General features: G+C 39.8%; 1 protein-coding gene across 1 annotated transcript in view; it reads right to left on the bottom strand.

Moving 5' to 3' along the window:
* Positions 1–16,522, bottom strand: part of NLRP14 (NLR family pyrin domain containing 14) — a 38,838-nt gene extending 22,316 nt beyond the window's left edge. Inside the window, exons 1-5 of the mRNA XM_047070259.1 lie at positions 16,231–16,522; positions 15,386–15,457; positions 10,100–11,693; positions 6,283–6,453; positions 3,692–3,859 (exon numbers count right to left, since the gene is read on the bottom strand). Of these exons, the coding sequence (XP_046926215.1) occupies positions 3,692–3,859; positions 6,283–6,453; positions 10,100–11,693; positions 15,386–15,457; positions 16,231–16,522 (2,297 nt within the window). The remainder of the gene's footprint in view (positions 1–3,691; positions 3,860–6,282; positions 6,454–10,099; positions 11,694–15,385; positions 15,458–16,230) is intronic.
* Between the last annotated feature and the right edge of the window lie 4,975 nt (positions 16,523–21,497).

Raw genomic sequence — 21,497 nt, 5'->3', positions numbered from 1 at the left:
GGCTCCACGCTGTCAGTACAGAGCCCAGATATGGGGCTCGAACCCATGGACCATGAGTACATGACCTGAGCTGAAATCAAGAGTCGGACACTTAAGCAAATGAGCCACCCAGGCGCCCCTAACCAAAAAAAAAAAAAAAAAAAAATCTTAAAGAACTTTCTAAATCTCTCACATTTCCCCGTAGGTTAAATATTATTTATATTAATATTTAAAAGCATATAAATATAAATCTCAGTACATAATTAAAATGAGTTGCATAAATGACCAACATATTTATAAACTGGAATCTTATAAATCTTGGAATCAGACAATATTGCAAATATTATGCTTTTTGAATCAACTTTTGAGGTGTACTGTGTTACAATATTCTTAGCAGTGGTTATACTATCTTTAATGTTGACTTAAATATAGTTTCCAAATTTACTGATTTTGGAAACTTAGATTAATAGAATATTTTAGAAATTAGTTATTTATCTAAAAATTTCTAAAAATGCTAAACTTCAAAACAAGAACATTAATTACTTTCTTACCAATTTGTTACAGTTTATTCTTCATATTATTCAAATTAAGATGGCAAAATCAATTATTGTCTTATATTCCTATTTATGTTTGAACTTAGGGCTTAAATCTTTAAATTACATTTCATTTAAAACCCTGTTTGGGGGGTGCCCGGGTAGCTCATTCAGTTAAACATCCAACTCTCCATTTTGGCCAGGTCATGATCTCATGGTTCATGACTTTAAGCCCTGCATCAGGCTCTGTGCTGATGGTGCAGAGCCTGCTTGTGATTCTCTCTCTGCCCCTTCAGCATGCTCTCTCTCAAAAATAAACTTAAAAAAAAAAAAGCACTTGTTTGGTATGATTATGAGGCTGTGGATATATATCAGGGTTTATGAAAGTTAATGACTAAAACAGACATTTTTGTAATAGAGAAAACAGGACTAGTAGTTCAGTTTCCAACTCAAGTCTCTGCCTGCTGGGTCATCTGTGCAGGTGGCAGAAATTCTGATTTCAAAGTATATACACTCTCACTTTTCCAAAGTCTTTTCATATTTATGAGGACCCATTATACTTTTGAACTCTTTATGGTTATCAACAATTATAATACACTAGAACGATTCTAAACTCCTGGAAAAGCAAAAATTTTCCACTGGTCCATATACTATCTACATCTTATAAACTATTTTATTCTAGTTAATAATACAGTCAAGGCTGTGGTTGTTATTCCCAGGCACCTTCCTCTTATCTGTTTTGTTTTAAAGTTCTTTGTTGTTTTTTTTGTTTTGTTTTGTTTTTTTAATTTGAGAGAGAGAGAGAACAAGCAGGGGAGGGACAGAGAGCGGGAGACAGAATCCCAATCCCAATGTGGGGCTCATACTCACAAACTTGACCTGAGCTGAAGTCAAGAGTCACACGCTTAACTGACTGAGCCACCTGGGTGCCCCATCTTCCTCTTATCTTGATCAACTAATCAGTTTGTTCTTGCAACTGTTTTAGATGGTACCCTTCTGGAATATTCTCTAATTCAAAATCTTTGAAGATGTAGGGAGTATTTTACGTTAATACTGTTTTGGTACTCTTCATGTGGCTGTTTGGTGGAATCAACTGCTCCCTCACCTTGCTATTAACCCCCAATTGCAGAGCACAGGCAAAATAAGAAAGGATTCTGGGCACAATGAGGCATTATTAGTTTGCCCAAGGTTTTTGTTTTTCCCCTTATTTGCTCAACATACTTTAAGAACTACCCTATCATCAGGCCCACAATGTGGAAAAAATTATCAGGACAAGGAGAGTAGATACTTCTCCCCCTTCTGGAGGGGAACCTTTAGTACACAGTAGAGTGAAATCTTCACATGAAATTAGTGATTGTATGTACCTTTCCACCAGTACGCTCACATATAAGGGCTGACAGGAGTCTCTCAGGAATTTAAAGTTTTCTTAAATACTTTATATTTGCAAAGTTCCTACAGTAATTGGGGATCTTCTGTGAGGCAGCCTGGCAGAGGTCTACTGATTTATCAATGCTTTCACTGCTTACATCAACTAAAATCAGTGGGAATAGTAAAACAGCAAAATGCAATTTGACAATGTTAAGCTCAGCATGAACTATGCTTAAACCAGACTACCGTAGCCAGTCAACTGTCCACAGCTGTTAGGACATGAGGTCTAAAGTAAACGTAAAATTGAAACTTTCTCCAGAGCGTTAATACGAAGTCTATAAGACTATCGATTACTTCCAGGAGTTACCCACTATGGGAGAGCATCCAATCCTACGTAAGGCAGTGCTCAATTATTACAAAGCTCTGGTGACTTCTGCCACCAAAACATTTTATTTACTGATATAAGGAGCCCCACTAGTTGACACAGACAGATGGCTTCCTATTTGAAAGCCTAGTAACTGGGTCTACCTTAAGGCTTATCAGTGGAAAACATTGTTCAAATCTCAGCTGATGAAAAAGATCTTACCCCAGTCCTGCTGCTCTGTCAAGTGCCAAGGCATTTTTGTCTTGGACCCATGGCTCCCACTGTAAGAAAACATCTTTCCTTCCATTTAACAGCTTTTTGCTACTAACATGTTTCACTTGTAGACAGAAGAACCAATGACCTACTTCTCACTTGGGTTCCATACTAGAAGCTGCAGGTTACTGAAAATTCCTCACCATGTCCTAAAACTACTTCACAGATGGTAATACTAATACCCCCCCAACCTGGCCTGCCGACAATTGAACTCAACCCATGTTCAAGAAGCATCCAACAACTTTCTGGATATGCTACAAGTAAATTTCATCCTACAAAAACTGGGGAGACTTAAGAATTCCCAATGTTAATATAGTTCACCTGCCTATGGTCAAAAAGAAGGTCTTGTTCCACATTTTACTTGTGATTTCTACATATAGATTATAATTTGCTTCTAACAAATACAGGCCTATCCTGGCCTTTCATGCATCAAGGTTCTGCCTTATTTCCCCACCCCACCCCACGCCTCAAATGAGTCCAGGGATAAAAACTTCTAAGGTAAAATTTATTGCAATGATTTTTTATTTTGCTCTGGTTTGGTTTTATTTTGTCAAAAACTGAATTAAAAACCCTTCACTGGAAAATAATATCTCCCTTGAAACCAGTCACACAAATGTGGGGACCTAGTAGGATTGCCAACCCTCTCACTTTCAGAGAAAATCAGACCCAGCACTAGGATCCACAGTGTGTGAGAATGAACAAACACCTTGACAGTTGACAGTCACTGTGCTCTTCTTCCTCAGCTTTCTGTACTGGTCACCGAGTTGCAATTATAAGGGGAGGGTGATTTGTTATCAAAACTTAAGTAAAACTGAGCCTGCTTAACACTGGCCCCAGTTAGCATTAGTACATTCTTTTCTGTAAGCGTTCAAAGATACAATAAATACACATATGGCTGCACTTAAATATAAATAATTTTAAATTCTGGGTCTGTTTTTTTTTTTTAATTTAGGAAATGTTGACATGGAACCATACAATGAGGGGTCTTTAGTGGGGGGGATGGAAGCAATTAAAAGTCCTGTCAGGAGAAAATCACCCTGAATCTGGGGATTCCTGCCATTCTATATCATGAAAATAGATTTAAGCTGGCCCTATGAATAGTAAATCCAGGCTGTAAAGTCTGTTTGGACAGACAAAAGTCTCAGTTATAACAAAAAAAACCCTCACGACTTACCTCAGATTCTGTAGTTTACACTCTGGGTTTTTCAAGGCTTCACACAAGGACTTTACTCCATTGTCCCCTACATCACTCCCTTTCAGGTCGAGATGCATCAGATTCTGGTTGTGAGTCAAGGAACTAGCAATATCCCGACAACCATCAGGGAAAGAAAGAAATCTCATCCTTCAGAATAAAAATAGGCAGGGGGGAATTACAAAATTATTCGTATCCTGGTTATAGCACTCACTTTCTTTTCAAAACCAACTCTTAGATAACTAAATATTCCTGCCGTTTCTTATTTTACTGTGGATTTCTCAGATTTCACGATTTCTCAGAAATCTGAGTTTCAGGATGTTGCTTAGAAAAATAATTGGGTTACTACTTAGATAGCCATTACATCCTGACAACTGATATCCTCAACTTTTTTTTGACCTTGAAGGAAAAGAAGGTAATAACATCAGGAAAAGCAGAAGAGGAGGTTTTGAACTCTTAATCCTAGGAATGACTACCAGAAATAATGGGGAATATTCCAAATACTTCATTACAGCATTAATTCACATTTAATCCTTTAAATAACCCCAGGTGAGTTCATAATTAATATCAACTGTTTGATGTGCAACATTAACAAAACATATCACTCCAAAAGACGCTGTCATCTTGTGGACTTTAAGTGTACAGAGACAGCCCAAAGCTAAATATGGGAGGAAGTTAAATATGCCCCTTTTTCTTCCTAGCTATTATCTGCTATTCAGTCACTGTTAGCTATATCTGATTCTTCTGTAAGTGTCTCTGGTAGTCCCAAATGCCTAATATGCTTACACTGCTCACTAACTGTTCAAAACATCCCTGTGTAACATCACCTCTCCTCCCTTTCATCCACCACCTAACCTTCACCCTCACCCCCCTTCTAGCCAAGCACAGGAAAATTAAACTTTCACCTGTTTATAGCATTAACTATCATCATCCAGTAAAAGTGCCTAATGCACTCACTAAAAATAAATTGGAAGTACAATTTCATGTGTTAAGGAAAAAGGACTTGAGGAAGTAAGACCACATTGAGGTGAGAAAGACTAAGAGCTACTTTCATGGTGTCACCCCCTAAGGGACCCTTGCACTGTAAAAGAGGGGGAGCCACTTAACCCCAGAGAAGGCAGTAGCAATTTCAGGGCTTTAGATTGGTGACTTTCAGTAAAAGGAAAATGTAGGGGAGATGCCTGGGGGTGAATGAAAAGGATTTCCAGGAACCCCTTAATCATGACATCTATGCAGTTGACTACCCCATCTATGGTGCAAAACCAGACCAAATCTGGTACTTTAAATCTAAGGTCAGATCTCACTGAAAACATGGAGATTCCAAGGGAAATATTTAGGGAGAAGCCTGTCCCCCTCCCCTAAAAAAAGAACATCAATCTCCAGTGCTAATCGTTTGTTCAGTATTCAATACGTATTACTGAGCACCAATTAGGCCTTAAGCACATGGATGGGCATTGAATACAGTACTAAATAGCATCAGTTCCAGCTCTTAGTAGAACCAGTAGACAAAAGGGGGAAAGCCATGTAAACCAGCAAATGTAAAAAAATGATAGGGTCTGTAGAATCAAATTAGGATATAATAAAGTAGCAAATGTTGGCCAGGATGAGGAGCAGCCGGAACTTTCATATATTGTCAGTAGGACTACAAAATGGCACAACCACTCTAAAGGGCTGGCTGGCAATTTATTAACAGATTAAACATCCATCTGTAAACTGGCAGTTCCATTCCTAAATATTAGCCCAAGAGATGAGAACATAGATCACACACATACAAAATTCGTGCAAGAATAGTCATAGCAGCCTTATTCATTATAGCCCAAAACTGGAAACAACACAGGAGTCTATTCAAAAGAGAATGAATGAGCTGCAGTAGGTCAAACAATGGAATACTCACATCAGCAATAAGAAGAAACAGGCTACTAAAACATACAACTACATAGGTAAATTTTTAAAACATTTTGTTGAGCAGAAGAATACAGACACAACACGTACATACTACATGAAGCAATCAAAACTATTTACAAGAACAGACAAAGCTAATCTATAGTTATAAATTTAGAAAGTGGTTGCCTTTGAGACTGGATAGGGTAAGAAAACTAATAGAAGGGGGTAGAAGGAAACTTCCAGAGGTGATGGAATTATTCTCTAGCTTGTTTTGGGTATTGGTTACATAGGTATATGCAATCATCAAGCTTACTAGACACTTACTATCTGTGCCTTTTATTAAATGTAAATTATTCTTCAAGAGAAAGAAATTAAAAAGAAAAGTAGTGTACTCCAGAACCTATCTTTGAAAATGCTATTGAGCTGCCTAGAATGCCTTAGCTCTGTGTCCTTCCTCACGTACAAAATTCCTTATTGGGCCTCAAAAAACACATGTCAATAGCTGCTACACTCCCAGAACTAGTTAGTTATGCTTCCACATCCCCAGAGGTTTCCACTGGTGGTGTTCTTAAAGTAATTTACACTGTGGATTTTAAATATTTACTATTGGATCCCCTAATAAGTAGTAGCCAATGGGACAAAGAAAGAAGGTGGAATAACTCCATTAGACTTTCTGATGCCAAACTTACAATAGCTTTTGTAGTTTACAGCTTGGATGCCTCAGTTCCTGATAAAAAGTCTTCATGGCTAATTCATTGAGGTTGCTATGACACAGGTCCAATTCTCTCAAGTGTTCATTTGTATGAAGCACTGAACAGAGATCTTGCCAGCAATGAGTAATATGACCACCATCCCTTCGCCTAGATAATTGAGAAAAAGAAAAGATGGATTTATCTGTTTCAACCAGGGCACCTGTCAGAAGATGGTGTTGGGTGAAAGGAAGTATACCCCGGAAATGGTGAGTACATCAGTGCAGGTCTGTTGTGGGCGCAGTCCACCCGAAAATCTTCCTCTTGGCACCCCAAAGGCTTTGTTTGCCTAGTAACTCTCTCACCCCCTCAACATATTTCTTCAACACACAAAACTACACTAGAGACTTCACTTTGGAGGAAGAGACTTAGGAAGGACAATCCGGAGGTCTTCAAATACCCAAAGAGCCAGTATCAAGAAGAAAAATAAGACTACAAAGAGTAAGAATAGGAGTAATAGGGAGACATCTGGGGACAGGGTGGAGACTAAGAAGCCTGGGTTTTGAGCTCCAGTTCTCCCGTTGACTAGCTACATCACTTTAGGTAAGTCACATCAGTTCTAGGAGCTCTGAGCTCTCTTCATGTACGAAATGGAAATTCTATCTCCCTTCACAGGACTGTGGGGATTTAATAGTCAAATTTAGTACATACACAAAGGCACTCTGTAAATTTGTAACTGTTGTAAAATTTAACTAATAGGCATACTATTGACAAACTCATTATAAACAAAGGTTAGTAAGGAATAAAGCAGAGGACATCCTTATGATTATAAGCAAAAGCTCTACAACAAAACAGTCCTGAGTCCCAACTCTGCCTTTCACTAAACTGGCTGATCTGGCAACATCACTAGCCTAGGCGAGCCTCAGTTTCCTCATCTTAAACAATGAAGATAATAGTATCTATTTCTTAGGATTACTGTGAAGATTCAGTAAGAATCTATACAAAATACTTAACAAATGTTTCCCATTGTAAATGCTAACAATCGGTAGCTGTTTTATTTATATTAAAATACATAAAAGTCTAGCATGTTGCCTTATACAAATAGCTGCTATAGGAGAGGGAAAAAAAGCATCTTTTTCCCTGTGGCCTCCTAGGTTCTCGCTGGGGCCCTCTAAATTGGATGGGCAAAAGACAGATTAACAAGAGAAAAGCATACAAATTGTATTAGCATGTGCATTGTGGACCTACACGGGAGGAATTCAGTGATGAGTAACTCAGAGATGTAGGCATTATTTGGGTTTATATAGCTAATTTAGTGGGGGAAAGGCAGAGGGAGAAAAGGCACTTGTGGAAAAACAAAGGACTTGTTGGAAAGATAAATGGACCCTTAAGAGAACAGAGAAGAGACAGGATAGTTTGTGACAACATCCACCTGGGTGTGGTGCCAACTTGCCTCCAAGAAGAAATTAGAGAAATTGCTTGCAGGGAGGGGATTCATGACAGTCGAGTTCTTTTTAGAGTCTCTGCTTGTAGGCAGGTAAGGAGTTTCAGGAACTCAAATGCTTTCAGCTCAGAATACTTCTAATGGAAAAGTGGCATATTTTAGGGTGGCATATCCTGATCTCCTTCACTACCCAATAAATATTGGTTTCCCCATACCTTACTTAAAAATTGGATTGAATAACATTGCAGAGTGCTGGCCTCTGTTATCACCTGAGGTCTTAAATTTGAGAAAACTAGGTAATACATCATTCATTCAAACATTTAAGTGCCTACTATGTGGAAATGCTGTGGAAAGGGTGTGTGGGTGGCTTAGTAGGTTAAGTGTATGACACTTGATTTCAGATCAGTTCATAATCTCACAGTTTGTGAGTTTGGGCCCCAATTCAGGTTCTGCGCTGACAGTGCAGAGCCTGCTTGGGATTCTCTCTCTCCTTCTCTCTTTCTGCCCCTCCCCCACTCATGTGCATGCTCTGTGTCCAAAAAAAAAAAAAAAAAAAATATATATATATATATATATATATATATATATATATATATATATATATTTAAAAAAAAGAAATGTTATGGGATATAATGGTGAACAAGACAGATAGCAATGCTATTAAATTTACAACATTGTTTTGTTGTGGAAGACACTGACCCACCTATAATGTGCCTCTTAGAACACTGGGTTTCGGGCGCCTGGGTGGCGCAGTCGGTTAAGCGTCCGACTTCAGCCAGGTCACGATCTCGCGGTCCGTGAGTTCGAGCCCCGCGTCAGGCTCTGGGCTGATGGCTCGGAGCCTGGAGCCTGTTTCCGATTCTGTGTCTCCCTCTCTCTCTGCCCCTCCCCCGTTCATGCTCTGTCTCTCTCTGTCCCAAAAATAAATAAAAACGTTGAAAAAAAAATTAAAAAAAAAAAAAGAACACTGGGTTTCTCAGACTCTTATTTTAGCAACAAGGCCAACTCTAGTATTATATAACACTAGAACACAGATGAAGGGAAGGTAGCCTGAGGACTAGCAATATAATGGCCAGAATGTCTTCTTAATGTTTACTCTTGGGCATAAAATACATTCTAATGCCCTGGCTTCAATCACATCTTTAAACAGAACCACTAAGTCAGAATTGAGAAGACAGACTGAATGAGATTACTTACAACACCCCGAGAACAGTAAAGGTCATGGCATCCGAGCCTAGAATTTTCTCTCTCACAGCTAAGGAGAAATGAAATGTATGTCCTTACAAGGGAGATGGTTCTGTGATTGTACCTAATGGCAACAAGGCAGTGTGGGTTAAGCTGGAAAACCAAGGACTCACAATCCTATGTAGGACCTCAGTCAAATTAATCCCTTTTGATACCTCAGGGTTTTTACTAGTAGGCTTTTACTAGGATTGTTGAGAGCCTAAATAAGCTGGGACTTAGAAGACTGTCAGCATATGGTCAAGGAGATGCTAGCTATTATCTGATGTGTGTTGAACCGACAATTGTGCACTTACTATCCAGGCAAACTTCTCTGAATCAAAGTTTTGTAATCTGAAAAATAAACTGAGATATGCTTTTGACCAGCATCGAACTGGGTAAGAGATTAAATTTCCCATGCACTAGATAACTATATACCACATACTTTGCCCTCAAGTTTAGTTAAATCTGGAGCTAATCCCATAGTTGAATTCTTCCCCCAGGCATAGATGGAGTCAGAAAAGGCAATTCAAGGAAGAGAAGAGGATAAAATAATAGGCATAAAACTTTAAAGACTCATTATTTCAAAATACTCATTCAGCCCCTACTATTTCTTACCCACATCGGACTCTCTCCAGTTAGGTGTTAAAGGGCTGAGACCTTTCATGAACTACAAAGCAAAGACTGACCTATGTCTAGGCTACAGGGAAGGTGAGCTAGGTCAGCAGCTTATAGAGGAACAGATAGATGCCCTATATAAACGAGCCTCAGCAAGAAATTCCCATTCCCTTGTTCTTCTGGAGGGCATTCTTTTTAAAAGTTAAACGTGTACCATACTGGATGCAACTTTGTGCTAGGATGTGACCTGAAGATTATTTCTAGTTAAGGGTGTTGACAGGTGATAGCTCTCAGCTAAGCCCCTTTCTTGGCATTGCCCTCAGGCCAAGAGAGCCACTTCAGGCATATTTTTGTCCTTTCCTCACCAGTAGCCAAGACTGGTCAATAAGGGGTTTCAGTGCTTCCCCTCCTTGCCTCAAGGTAGGACAAGCCTGAAGGGTTATCCTGGCTCTGGGACCTCAGCTCAACAATTCCTCCCCTCCTACCAATGAAATCTATTTCCCTCACTCCCTGACAGGGCACTTCCATGCTTACCAAATTTCAGCTAGGGGGCTTGAGTTTAACATCTTCTCAAATACCATGGTTATCGACAGTTTCATGGTCCGTAAACATTGGCAATGCTTAAGGCAGAATGAAGATACAAGCAAATGGATTTCCCCACAAATATTAATGACAATCTTTTGGAAATAGCTCATTGCCTGGCTTATATAAGCTTCATCTTGAGTCTCATACAGACAGAAAAACAACTCCAGAAATTCCACCTGCGCTGGAAAATCTTCACTGTTCCCCATCATCTCCAGCCACTGAAGTATCTTCCATTTTATCTCTAGTGACATTTTACAGTTAAAAGTTTTCTCCAATTGTTTTACTCGATCTTCATTCAAAAGGCCAAACAAAAAGCATTTCATCTGTGTCAGATGGGGGTCTTTATAACTGTTGCTTTCAAGCAACAGCTTCAAGTCTTCAAAAGACTGAAAGGAACTGTTCTTGGTTCCCCAGCTGTCTTGCAACATATAGAACATAGCTGCAAGAAACTCCTGAACGTGCAGGTGGGTGAACATGTAGCAATTTTCATACTCCATGTCCTTTTGAAGAATATTGAGGTCCAGGAAAATTGACACATCCGATTTAGATAAGCCATGCTTTCTGAGATTCTCCCTGTAAAATACAGATGTCATGGTCCACACTCCTTTGGCAGCCAAGTGGCACAGGCTGCTCAGTTGGGTTTGGCTGGGTAGACTAGGACTGTTTCCATCTACCGGTGGGAACAAGCTAGAGATATAGCAGATAAACAGAGCTGTTGTTGTTTTGCAGGTTAACGTGATGTCACCACCCTTCTCCATTTGCTGCTTCAGACAGGTACAAAGAAGCCAGCACACTAGGGGGACTTTACACATGCTAAAAACCATCTCATTGCTTCTTAGTGAATTGAATACTTGCAAAGCTCTCTTCTGGTCTTCAAAACATTGGTAAATACACTCCTCTCTTGCACCCTTAGACATACCTAGCAGCTCTACAGAATGCGGATTCTTCAACAGAGGCTTCAGTTTCTTACAAGCTGTGAGTCTTGTTGTCACCAATAAGGATGACTCAGGGAGCATCACTTTCCTCAGCAGACTACTGAGAAGGAAGGACACTGGGTGTACCTGGGTCCAATCCTCACACAGCACAGATTCAGGTTCCTCAAAGGCGAAGTTCAGCTCATCAAAACTATCAATAATAAAAAGGAGACTGCTGGGCTGGGACATGATCCTTTCAATGGGGCCTTCTGTGCTGGGCCAGTCCTTTGATATCATTTGAACAAAACTTCGTTCTCTCAACTGGTTGATTTCTCTTGCATTGAGATAAAAAACATAGCTAAACCTCTGCTGGTAGAGATTTCCCTGGGCCCAATCTACCACTGCTTTTCTCACCAAGGTTGTTTTCCCAACTCCAGCAGGCCCCTGGAGCACCACTGTCTGTGGCTGCTCACCAGTTTTCACATCCACGTCAAACAGATGTTCCAACAGTTCTTGATCTTTCTGAGCAACTCCAGGATGGAAATCTTCAGGTTCTCCAAATAAACACTTCTTATCCCACGTGATACAATATTTTTCTGTTACTTGGGTTCTGTATTCTGTTCCATCACCTAAGTTAGTGAGAATGGAGCAGGAAAAAAAAAAAACACAGAAACACATGATCAAAGCGAATTCTGTCAATTGCAGCGTCAAGAACACTGGACTTGAAGTCAAGAACAAGCAATAATGTGCACTCAAATCAAAGTGCAGCTGGTTTAGGTAAGAATATAAGTAAAACTAAAACATGTTGCTATAGATTTAAAACATGCATAAGAAACTGACAAAACAAGAATGAATTTATGGTGGAAAGTAAAAATTAGATTTGCTCTAAAAATGTGTTCTCTTTGGGGCATCTGGCTGCGTCAGTCAGTAGAGCTTCCAGCTCTTGATCCTGGGGTTGTGAATTCAAGCCCCAAATTGGGCATGGAGCCTACTTAAAACAAAAAAAGAGAAATATGTTCTCTTTGTACTCTTCCTCTATAGAGGAAAAAAAAGATGCCTTATGTGGAGAGCACAGTCATCATCCAGATGAAAAAAGAACACAGGTCAATTAACAGTGATAGCCAGGGAAGACCTGAAGACATATCTGAATCTATAGATCGAAATAATCTGCCTTTTAGTAAACTATGAAGAATAATGAACATTGAAACATAGCCTGAAGAATATTTAAAGAAAAGAAAAATATTCCCTTTTCTAGATGTGTCTCCTTAGGTAAGGGAAACAAAAGTAAACCATTGGTTTGCTGCACAGCAAAATAAAAATCTTCTGCACAGCAAAGGAAACAATCAACAAAACTAAAAGACAACCTACTGAATGAGAAGATATTTGCAAATGATATATCTGATAAAGGGTTAGTACTCAAAATATATAAACAACTTCTACAACCCGGGGTGCTTGCCTGGCTCAGTTGGTAGAACATGCGACTCTTGGTCTTGGGGTTGTAAGCTCAAGCCCCATGTTGGGTGCAGAGATTCCTTTTTAAAAATTTTTTAAGTTTATTTATTTATTTTGAGAGAGAGAGAGAGAGAGTGTGTGTGTGCACAAGCAGGGGATAGGCAGAGAGAAGGTGAGACAGAATCCGAAGCAGGCTCCACACTATCAGCACAGAGCCTGACATGATGCTTAAACTCACAAACCTTGAGATCATGACCTAAGCCAAGATCAAGAGTTAGATGCTTAACCGACTGAGCCATCCAGGCACCCCAATAAATATTTTTTTAAAGAACTTCTACAACTCAATGCCAAAAAACCCAAATAATCCAATTAAAAATGGGCAAAAGACATGAATAGACATTTCTCTAAAGAAAACACCCAGACGGCCAACAGACACAAGATTTTCATCATCACTCATCATCAGGGAAATAAAATCAAAACCATAATGAGATATCACCTCACACCTGTCAGAATGGCTAAAATCAACAACAATAGAAACATCAAGTGTTGGAGAAGACGTGGAGAAAAAGGAACCCTTGTGCACTGTTAGTGGGAATGCAAACTGGTACAGCCATTACGGAAAACAGTATGGAGATTCCTCACAAAGTTAAAAATAGAACTACTATACAATCCAGTAATCCCACTACTGGGTATTTACTCAAAGAATATGAAAACACCAATTCAAAAAGATATATGCACCCTATGTTTATTGCAGTATTACTTAAAAGAGCTAAGAAATGGAAGCAGCCTAAGTGTTTACTGATAGATGAATGGATAAATAAAAAGTGGTATATACATATGATGGAATATTACTCAGCCATAAAAAAGAATGAAATCTTGCCATCTGCAACAACATGGATGGAGCTAGAGAGTATAATGCTAAGCAGAATAAGTCAGAGAAAGACAAACATCACATGATCTCACTCATGTGAAATTTAAGAAACAAAATAAATGGACAAAAGGAAAAAAAAAAAAACAAAGAGACAAACCAAAAACTAGATTCTCAACTACAGAGAACCGATGGTTACCAGAGGAGAGGTGGGGGGGGGGGGGATGGGTGAAATAAGTGATGGGGATTAAGAGTACACTTATCATGATGAGCACTTGAGTAATGTACAGAATTGTTGAATTACTATATTGCATGCCTGAAACTACTATAACACTGTGCATTAACTATACTGGAATTAAAATTAAAAATATATTCCCAAGTGTCCAAGCAAAGTGAAAACATAGTTTCACCCTTACCTAGTTAAGTCCAATTCCTTCTTTAGATCTTAAATGTCACTGTTCAGAGAAGCTGTCTCTGAACCCCAATGCTAGAATAGTTCTCTTTCATTTTTCTCAAAACATGCTATATTTTCATTCACAGTACATCTCACAAGCTACAATTATTTTTAAACGTAAGTAATTCTTTTCTTTATTCTACCAGGGCATTCAGTACAAACATCTAACACAATTCATGTCCCACTAGATTATGCTTAGATCTCCTCCAGAAGAAGGTAGGTATTGCAAGGCAGATACACTCTACTAAATATTATACCATAAAAAGAGTAACACTTAAAAGAAAATTGGGATTATGAGGATGATTGGTTCTTAATTTTTAATGTTTATTTATTTTTGAGAGACAAAGTGTGAGTGGGGGATGGGCAGAGAGAGAGGGGGACAGAGGATCCAAAGAGGGCTCTGTGCTGATAGCAGCGAGCCCAATGTGGGGCTCAAACCCACGAACCACGAGATCATGACCTGAGCCAAAGTTGGACACTGAACTGACTGAGCCATCCAGGTGCACCTATGAGGATGACTTACTTTCTTCATGGTACTTTTATCTATCTTCCAAATTTTCTAACAGTTAATTTCTATGAGAAGGAATCCTAATTTCCTAAATTTATGGCCAGTAATAAATACCATAAGAATAAACTTCCTTACACTGAATCAGAAATTAAGCTCAAAGCAAAAAGTTATCTTCAAGATCACTTAACACAGGAAGCATTTTTTATTTATTAGTGCTTGGAATAAAGCAGGTGTCAATTACTTCTTGAGTGAAGTAATGTGGCTCAGGAGCACCTGGGTGGCTCAGTTGGTTAAACGTCCAATTCTTGGTTTCGGCTCAGGTCATGATCTCATGGTTCGTGGGCTTGCACCCCACATTGGGCAGCATCGAGACTGCTTGGGATTCTCTGCCTCTCTCTGCAGTCCCCCTGCTTGCTCTCTCTCAAATAAACATTAAAAAAAAAAAAAAGAATAATAACATGGCCCATCAGAAAGCAGCATAGCTGGGTTAAGAATGATTTCTTACTTGATCAAGTTTATTTCTACTGTAATTCCATTTACACGAACTAGAATTCAACTACATGGAATTTAAAGCTAAGCGGGGGGATGGAAATGGTATTGAACGAAGACTAAGAAGACCTGGTTCTAGAAACTACATGCTATATGGACTAGCTGGTCACCACTCTTGGAACTCAATTACAGCATCATTTCTAAAGGAAGGAAGTAGATATGATAAGCCAAATAGTCCCTGCCAAACTCAGGGACTCTCTAACTTGTAAATGAGACGCGAATATACCTTTCTTCATCAGACTGTGAACTTCTGACTGGGCATTTCCAAATACTATGCTCACTGAGGCCCTGAATTAACACGGCCCAGATTTTGACCTCAGCCAGAGAGCCAGTTTTGTTGACTCTTTTTGAATAATCATCAACAGGTAGTATATTAGAAGTTAAGAAGAGGTGAACAACTGTCTCCTGGGGCATAACCCCCCATCACATTTCAAACACTCAACCTCCTCCCAAATCTGACAACAAAACAAAAACCCAAACATCTGCTCACCCTGCACTGCCTCCTGCTCATCTTGTTCCTCTTGTGTCCTGGCATCCTCTGGTCCCAGGGAATGGGCTGTCCCTGCAACAGGTTCCAACAGGATTGTGAGATTCACCAAAAACAAGGAGAGCTTTACTGACAGCCATAACAGGGGCCAGAATGGCCCTCAGTGGTCCAATTCTAGGACATCTGGGCTTAAGAAAAGCAGAGCCAACAGAGCCTCAGACTCCACCAGCTTAGCTGGGGGAGAAGTGATGTGTCAGCACCACTGTAGCAGGGACCTCTTGCGAGGCCCTCCATCCTGTAGTTAGTGCAAGTGGTCTAGCCTAAGCCTGGTCTACACTGACCTCGCAGGGATATGGTGAGGTTCCTAGAAAATAATGAATACACACTTTGTAGCTGTTAAAGCCTTGTAAAGCATACGAGTAAGGAAGTTTTGACGTCTATAATATTTCATACTTAGGAATGACCAGAAATATTGGCTTGGCTTATGCCCCTTAACAAAATTTTGCCCATTCCTCCTATGTTAGCAAAGATTTTAAATCATATTCGAAATTACTTAAAATTTAGTGCAACCTAGGACTATCTGCAGCAGTTCAGGCACAGGAACACCAGATGGGACAATTATTATCACTCAGTTCCTTTAATCATCATAATTGGTACAAGATGGATGAATTACCCCCAATTAAGGAGCCAGGCTGAGTAACAATACTCAAAATGCTCCTGCCTCTTCAGTGTTTCTCAAATTACCCAACAATGGTTCAATCCCCAAGTCCCTTTCATAGAATCATCCCAATGGGCCTCAGGAAGCACATCCTTCTCCCACCCCCAGATAGGTCCCTAGCATCACTCACAGTTGATCTCTGCTCTTGCTCTCTCACACAGATCCTTCAGGTTCATCTTGCCAAAGATTTTGAGAGCCACATCCCAGGCTTGTTCCCCCGGATAATATTTGTTCATCAAATTAGCCAAGTCCTCTCGCTTGGCCTTCTTCACCTCAGCCCAGGGTATCTGGCAGCACCCGGATTCCATGGTCTCATTCTTTAGAAGTAACTTGAATTTATTCAATTCCTCTTTGTTTAGCTCCTCCAAATACAAGAGCAGCCCAAAATCAGGAAAGAAGGAAGACGATGACCCATCTGTCATCTTGTCCACGGATCAATACTCAGGCTTCAGTGGGGGAAACAAAAGAATGTGAATAAACAGGACTGATGGAAAAGATTAGAAAAACAAAATCCTTATAAAAATACAAATTCAACAAATGTGTTGAAGCCCAGTGTATTAGGCTCAGTACTGACCTAGTGCCTCCTGGAACACATTTGCTGTCATAAAAACATGCCTTTAACACAGACAACTGTATGTTTCTTCCACCTTCCCAGAGTTACTCCCAGTCCTACCACTTATGAGCTGTTACGAAATAGGGGCACCTGGGTGGCTCAGTCGGTTAAGCGTCTGATTTCAGCTCAGGTCATGATCTCTCACTCAGTTCAGGAGTTTGAGCCCCATGTCGGGCTCTGTGCTGACAGCTCAGAGCCTGGAGCCCGCTTCCGATTCTGTGTCTCCCTCCCCCTCTGCCCCTCCCCTGCTTATGTGCTCTGTCTCTCAAAAATTAATAAATGTTAAAAAAAATAAATAAATAAAGGCAATTCATCTCTCTGAGCCTCAGTTTACTCTCCTGCAAAGTGAGAAGATCAGAATCACCCTCAGAGAACCATGGTATGGATTAAATGAGGTAGAGTTCATATATCACCTGGCACAGAACAAGCTCCTACTAAGTACTGGCAACTCTCCTCATCCCTTCTCTCCCCCACCAACACCCAACATAGATCTCAGCTCCTGAAACACTGTTATTGCACCCCAGCAATGTATCATTATTCCTGAAGCTCATACAGTTGAGATATGCAACCACCTCCCTCTTCTGGTCATATTATCACTGGTCACACATCCGTACACAGCCAATGAGGGTCTGTTCACACCCACTCCCCAACACCACACATACTCTGGATGTGTTCCAAATTAAAGCCCACCCAAAACAGTGCTCTCTCATTTCCCATACCTCAACTCCCATGACCATATTCCACTCTGGCATTTATCAGCAAAGACTACTCACACTTAAACCGCAGGCTCCTATAACCCAGTCTCTCCTAATACCTTCCAGGTAACTGAGCAATTTCATGCTCTCACTCCCACTAGGACAGCTCTTCAAAAACTATCAAATCCTCCTCTTCTGAGCCCGGTTTTCCTCTTATTTATCAGCCACTTAAGAGCCTTATTCAGTTTTTTATTCAGCACAGGCACCTGCAGGTAATCGCTTAACCCAGGTCTCCAAGTGCCTTATCTCCTTTTCAGCAGTTGGCTAGAAAGTCAGAACTAGTAAGTGGTACAGACAGAATTGCCTAGAAATTCAGAAAACCTAGATCTTTCCCGTCTTCCATAATACCTACCCCTATTCTTGCTAATGGGCCTGGAAAAGAAGGATGGGGGAAAATGGAGAAGGGGATTTTACTTCTTAAGCAAAAATTGAATTACCTCAAAATTACATAGTAAATCAGGACTTTATCCTACAGTAATGAGGGAGCCATCAGCTGTTTTAGGGTCTCGCCTTTTGTGTGTGTGTGTGTGTACTGCAGAGAATATTCTAGTTTACAGATTAGGATGGTACCAAAACAGTTTCCAACAATAATTTTTTTTAAAGAAGCAAAAAAAAAAAAAAGTAAATTTGAGGAAACTTCAAAGGATAAATGAGATTTCTCCAAGACAGAAAAGCTATGGTAGGGGAGGGGAAATGAGGCACAGAACACACGCTAGGGTCCTGCCTAGAAATTTCCAGATTTCACTGTGCCTGGGCCAATCTTTTTCTTTTTGTAACAAAGGGGCTCTTTCTCCTTTTGTAGAGCTCTTGGCTCCACCGGTGATCTGAACCTCATCAGCTTCTAATTGTTAAAGGACTTAATTCATTAGTGATCTCCTGTCTTAACGTCTCCCTGACCTCTCAGCCCTTCTCACTAACATTTAAACATGCCCAAGTCTAGCCTTACACAAATGTTCCCTTTACTCCACATCCCCTTCATCTTCACGCTCAAGCTTCTTCAGAGTTTTCTATACTTTACCTATAATTCCTCCTCAATCCACTGTGATCTCACTTTTGCCACCAGAATTCCACTGAGATAACTCCTACCAATTACCATCTTGCTACAAAACCCAACAGGTATTTTCGGATTCAACTTTCATGTCTAGAAGAAAAATGACAGTACCTACCTCTGCAAAGATTAGAAGTTACTGTGTGCACCTAACTTACAGGGTGCCATACATATAATAAAAACCTTCTTGGTATTCTCTTTCCCCTTAACTTTCACAATCTGATACTTTTTTTTTCCTCTTGCCTTTCCAGGTGTCTCTGTGAGCCAAGATCTAGATGGTTCTGAATCCTATTGGATTTATACTCCTACAAGATATGTGCAATTCTGACAGAAAGTACCATACACTGTGGCCTCCTTCCCAAAGGTTTTATGCTGTTCTTGAAGGAATTGTTCTTTTTCCTTGTTTTGTAGTCTTCCTTTGTTTGGAAAACAGATGCTGTCTGGTGTTGCTCCTTTTGTGTGAAGGCATTCATAAATTCCAACATGTTCTGAACTAAAATGGGAATCCATGGTCTAAGAGGATTTCAATTTGCAAATTTATTGATATAAATTTTTGCTCTTTATAATTAAAGCCTGTTGTTCAAAATATTCATTCCTCACATGTTAACAATGACATTTATTGAGGATCTATAGCGTATAGGTTATGAAAATTTTCTTTACTCTTAAAAATAGTCCTGAAGGTTTGGCTTTTATCCACATTTTATAGAATCAAGGATTCAGAAATTAAGAAACTTGCCCAGGTTAAAGAGTTGACAAGTAGCCAATCAAACTATAAAGGTCATTCTCCTCCTACTAGGTAGCCCTTCCTTTTAATTTCACTCTATTTTTCTAGGCATGGGGGATTCAGGGTTAAATGCCATCTGTGTGGCCATATTCTGTGATACTGGATCCTGTGAACACTGGGCTACAGGAAGAGGAACCTCTAAATATGCAGTGGCAATCTTCTGAGCTCTTATAGGACTCTAGAACACAAAGGAAGGAGGGATTCTTTTCTAGAAAGGGTAGAGATGAGAAGGTCTGGGGGAAGTGACACTTCATCTAGAAAATAGGATATTCCCACCCTTTTCATATACTCTGGCCTGATTTTCTTTCTTGGTTGCCCTTATGGAATCGCCATAAGGAATGGAGTTTCTCAATCTCACCACTACTAACATTGTTGGCTAGATAATTCTTCACTGAGTGACACTTAGGTGCACTATATAATATTTAGCAGCACTGCAGGACTCTAGATGTTATTAGAACCTTCAATCTCCCATAGTTGTGACAAAGTGTCTTCAGACATTGCCAAAGGTCCTCAGGGCAGCAAACTGCCCCCAGCTGAAACCATTTCCAAAGCTTTACCCTCTACTGCTGAGTATGTAACTCAATCAGTCCTTCTCTAGGATGCTACCATAATAAACACATCAAAGAAGCAGAGTAGATAACTCAGGAAAAGACAATCTCAAAAGATTTTAATGTATAATAGAAGGAATACTGTAATTGAAAAGGGAAGCATTCCAGTGCAGATTATTAGGACAACTGATAAACCATTCAGAAAAGATTAATTAGCATCCTCACAGAATTAATGTAGAGTAAATCAGTAAGCCATTAATACTTCAGACCAGAGGAGGAAAAATAGCAGAGAATATTCATTACAGCTTAGGAGAAGGGGGACTTACCAGCTTGGGCACAATAAGGGAAATGATTGAGAACCAGCATGAATATTAGGAGATATAGTTAACTATGTTGAAGTTAAAACCTCTTGTCCATAAGAATTCAAATACAAATGGCAAATGAAAAAACAAACAAAAAAGAGAGTGAGAACGCAAGCAGAAGAGGGGCAGAGAGAGAGGGAGAGAGAGAATCTCAAGCAGGCTTCACGCCAAGTGCAGAGCCAGACACGGGGCTCAGTCTCATGATTGTGAGATCATGACCTGAGCCAAAATCGAGTCCCGTGCTTAACCAATTGAACCACCCAGGCACCCCAACAGCAAAAACTTTATAGGAAATTCAGCAAATAGAGTTGGAGTGTAAATCAGTAAAACCACTTCAGAACTGTTGACATGAACTATTAAAATTGTAGCTATGCACCCAGACTCAGATCTTGGTTCTAATTCTGTTCTCCAATAAAAGGAATCAGGGCTCCTTGAAGAAACTGCAGGTTCTAGGGTTGGGGCTGGGAATATATAAAAGAAGCCTAGAGCTCATAGTGCCAGAAAGGAAAAAAGGATGGAGTAGAGCAAAAGGACATAGAAGCCAACTGGAAAGAGCTCCCACTGGCCAAAATAACATACTATATTATTATAACCCAAAGTAGAAAGCAAATATCCAGGAGTCCATATGGCTATACATGAATGAATGAATGAAGGGAAAGAGACAGATCTCTCTTAAAGAATTCAAAATTTAATATTTTATGTAGATATTCCCTCCTCCAGGAAGTAGATCTTAACCCCGTTCCCCTCCTACCCAGGAGTGTGGACTACGCTTAGTGATTTGCTAAGTGGGGAAACCTGATAAACACTGTCTCAGCCTGGTGATCAAGGTTAATACAATCAGTCATAGGTCATTGTTAATAGTTTGTACCACTGATAATGATGTGAGGAAAATGGTACATCACCACTGTCATATTCCTCCCCTAAACCCCAAATCCCAGTCTACACATGAGGCAAACATCGGACAAACCCAAAATGACATGTTACAAAATATCTGATCGGTAGTTCTCAAAACTGTCAAGGTTATCAAAAAAAAAAAAAAAAAAAAGGCATGGGGAGGGGGGGAGACTTAGAAACTGTCACAGACCAAAGGAGACAAGATGACCATATGTAATACAATATCCTGGAAAAGACCCAAGAACAGAAAAAGTACTATGAAACAGTAGTGAAATCTGAATTCAGTGTGACTTAGTTGATAGTCTTCATTGATTGCCTTAGTGGTTTCAAATACACAATAGTAACACAAGACGTTAAAATAGGGGAAATTGGGTGAGGAGTATGTAAGAACTC

This window comes from Lynx rufus, unplaced genomic scaffold (assembly GCF_022079265.1).
Source record: "Lynx rufus isolate CCGP_SWC_20201006 ecotype Redwood Valley unplaced genomic scaffold, mLynRuf1.p SCAF_9, whole genome shotgun sequence".
Taxonomy (NCBI): Eukaryota; Metazoa; Chordata; class Mammalia; order Carnivora; family Felidae; genus Lynx; species Lynx rufus.
This window is presented reverse-complemented; position numbering and strand designations above follow the sequence as displayed.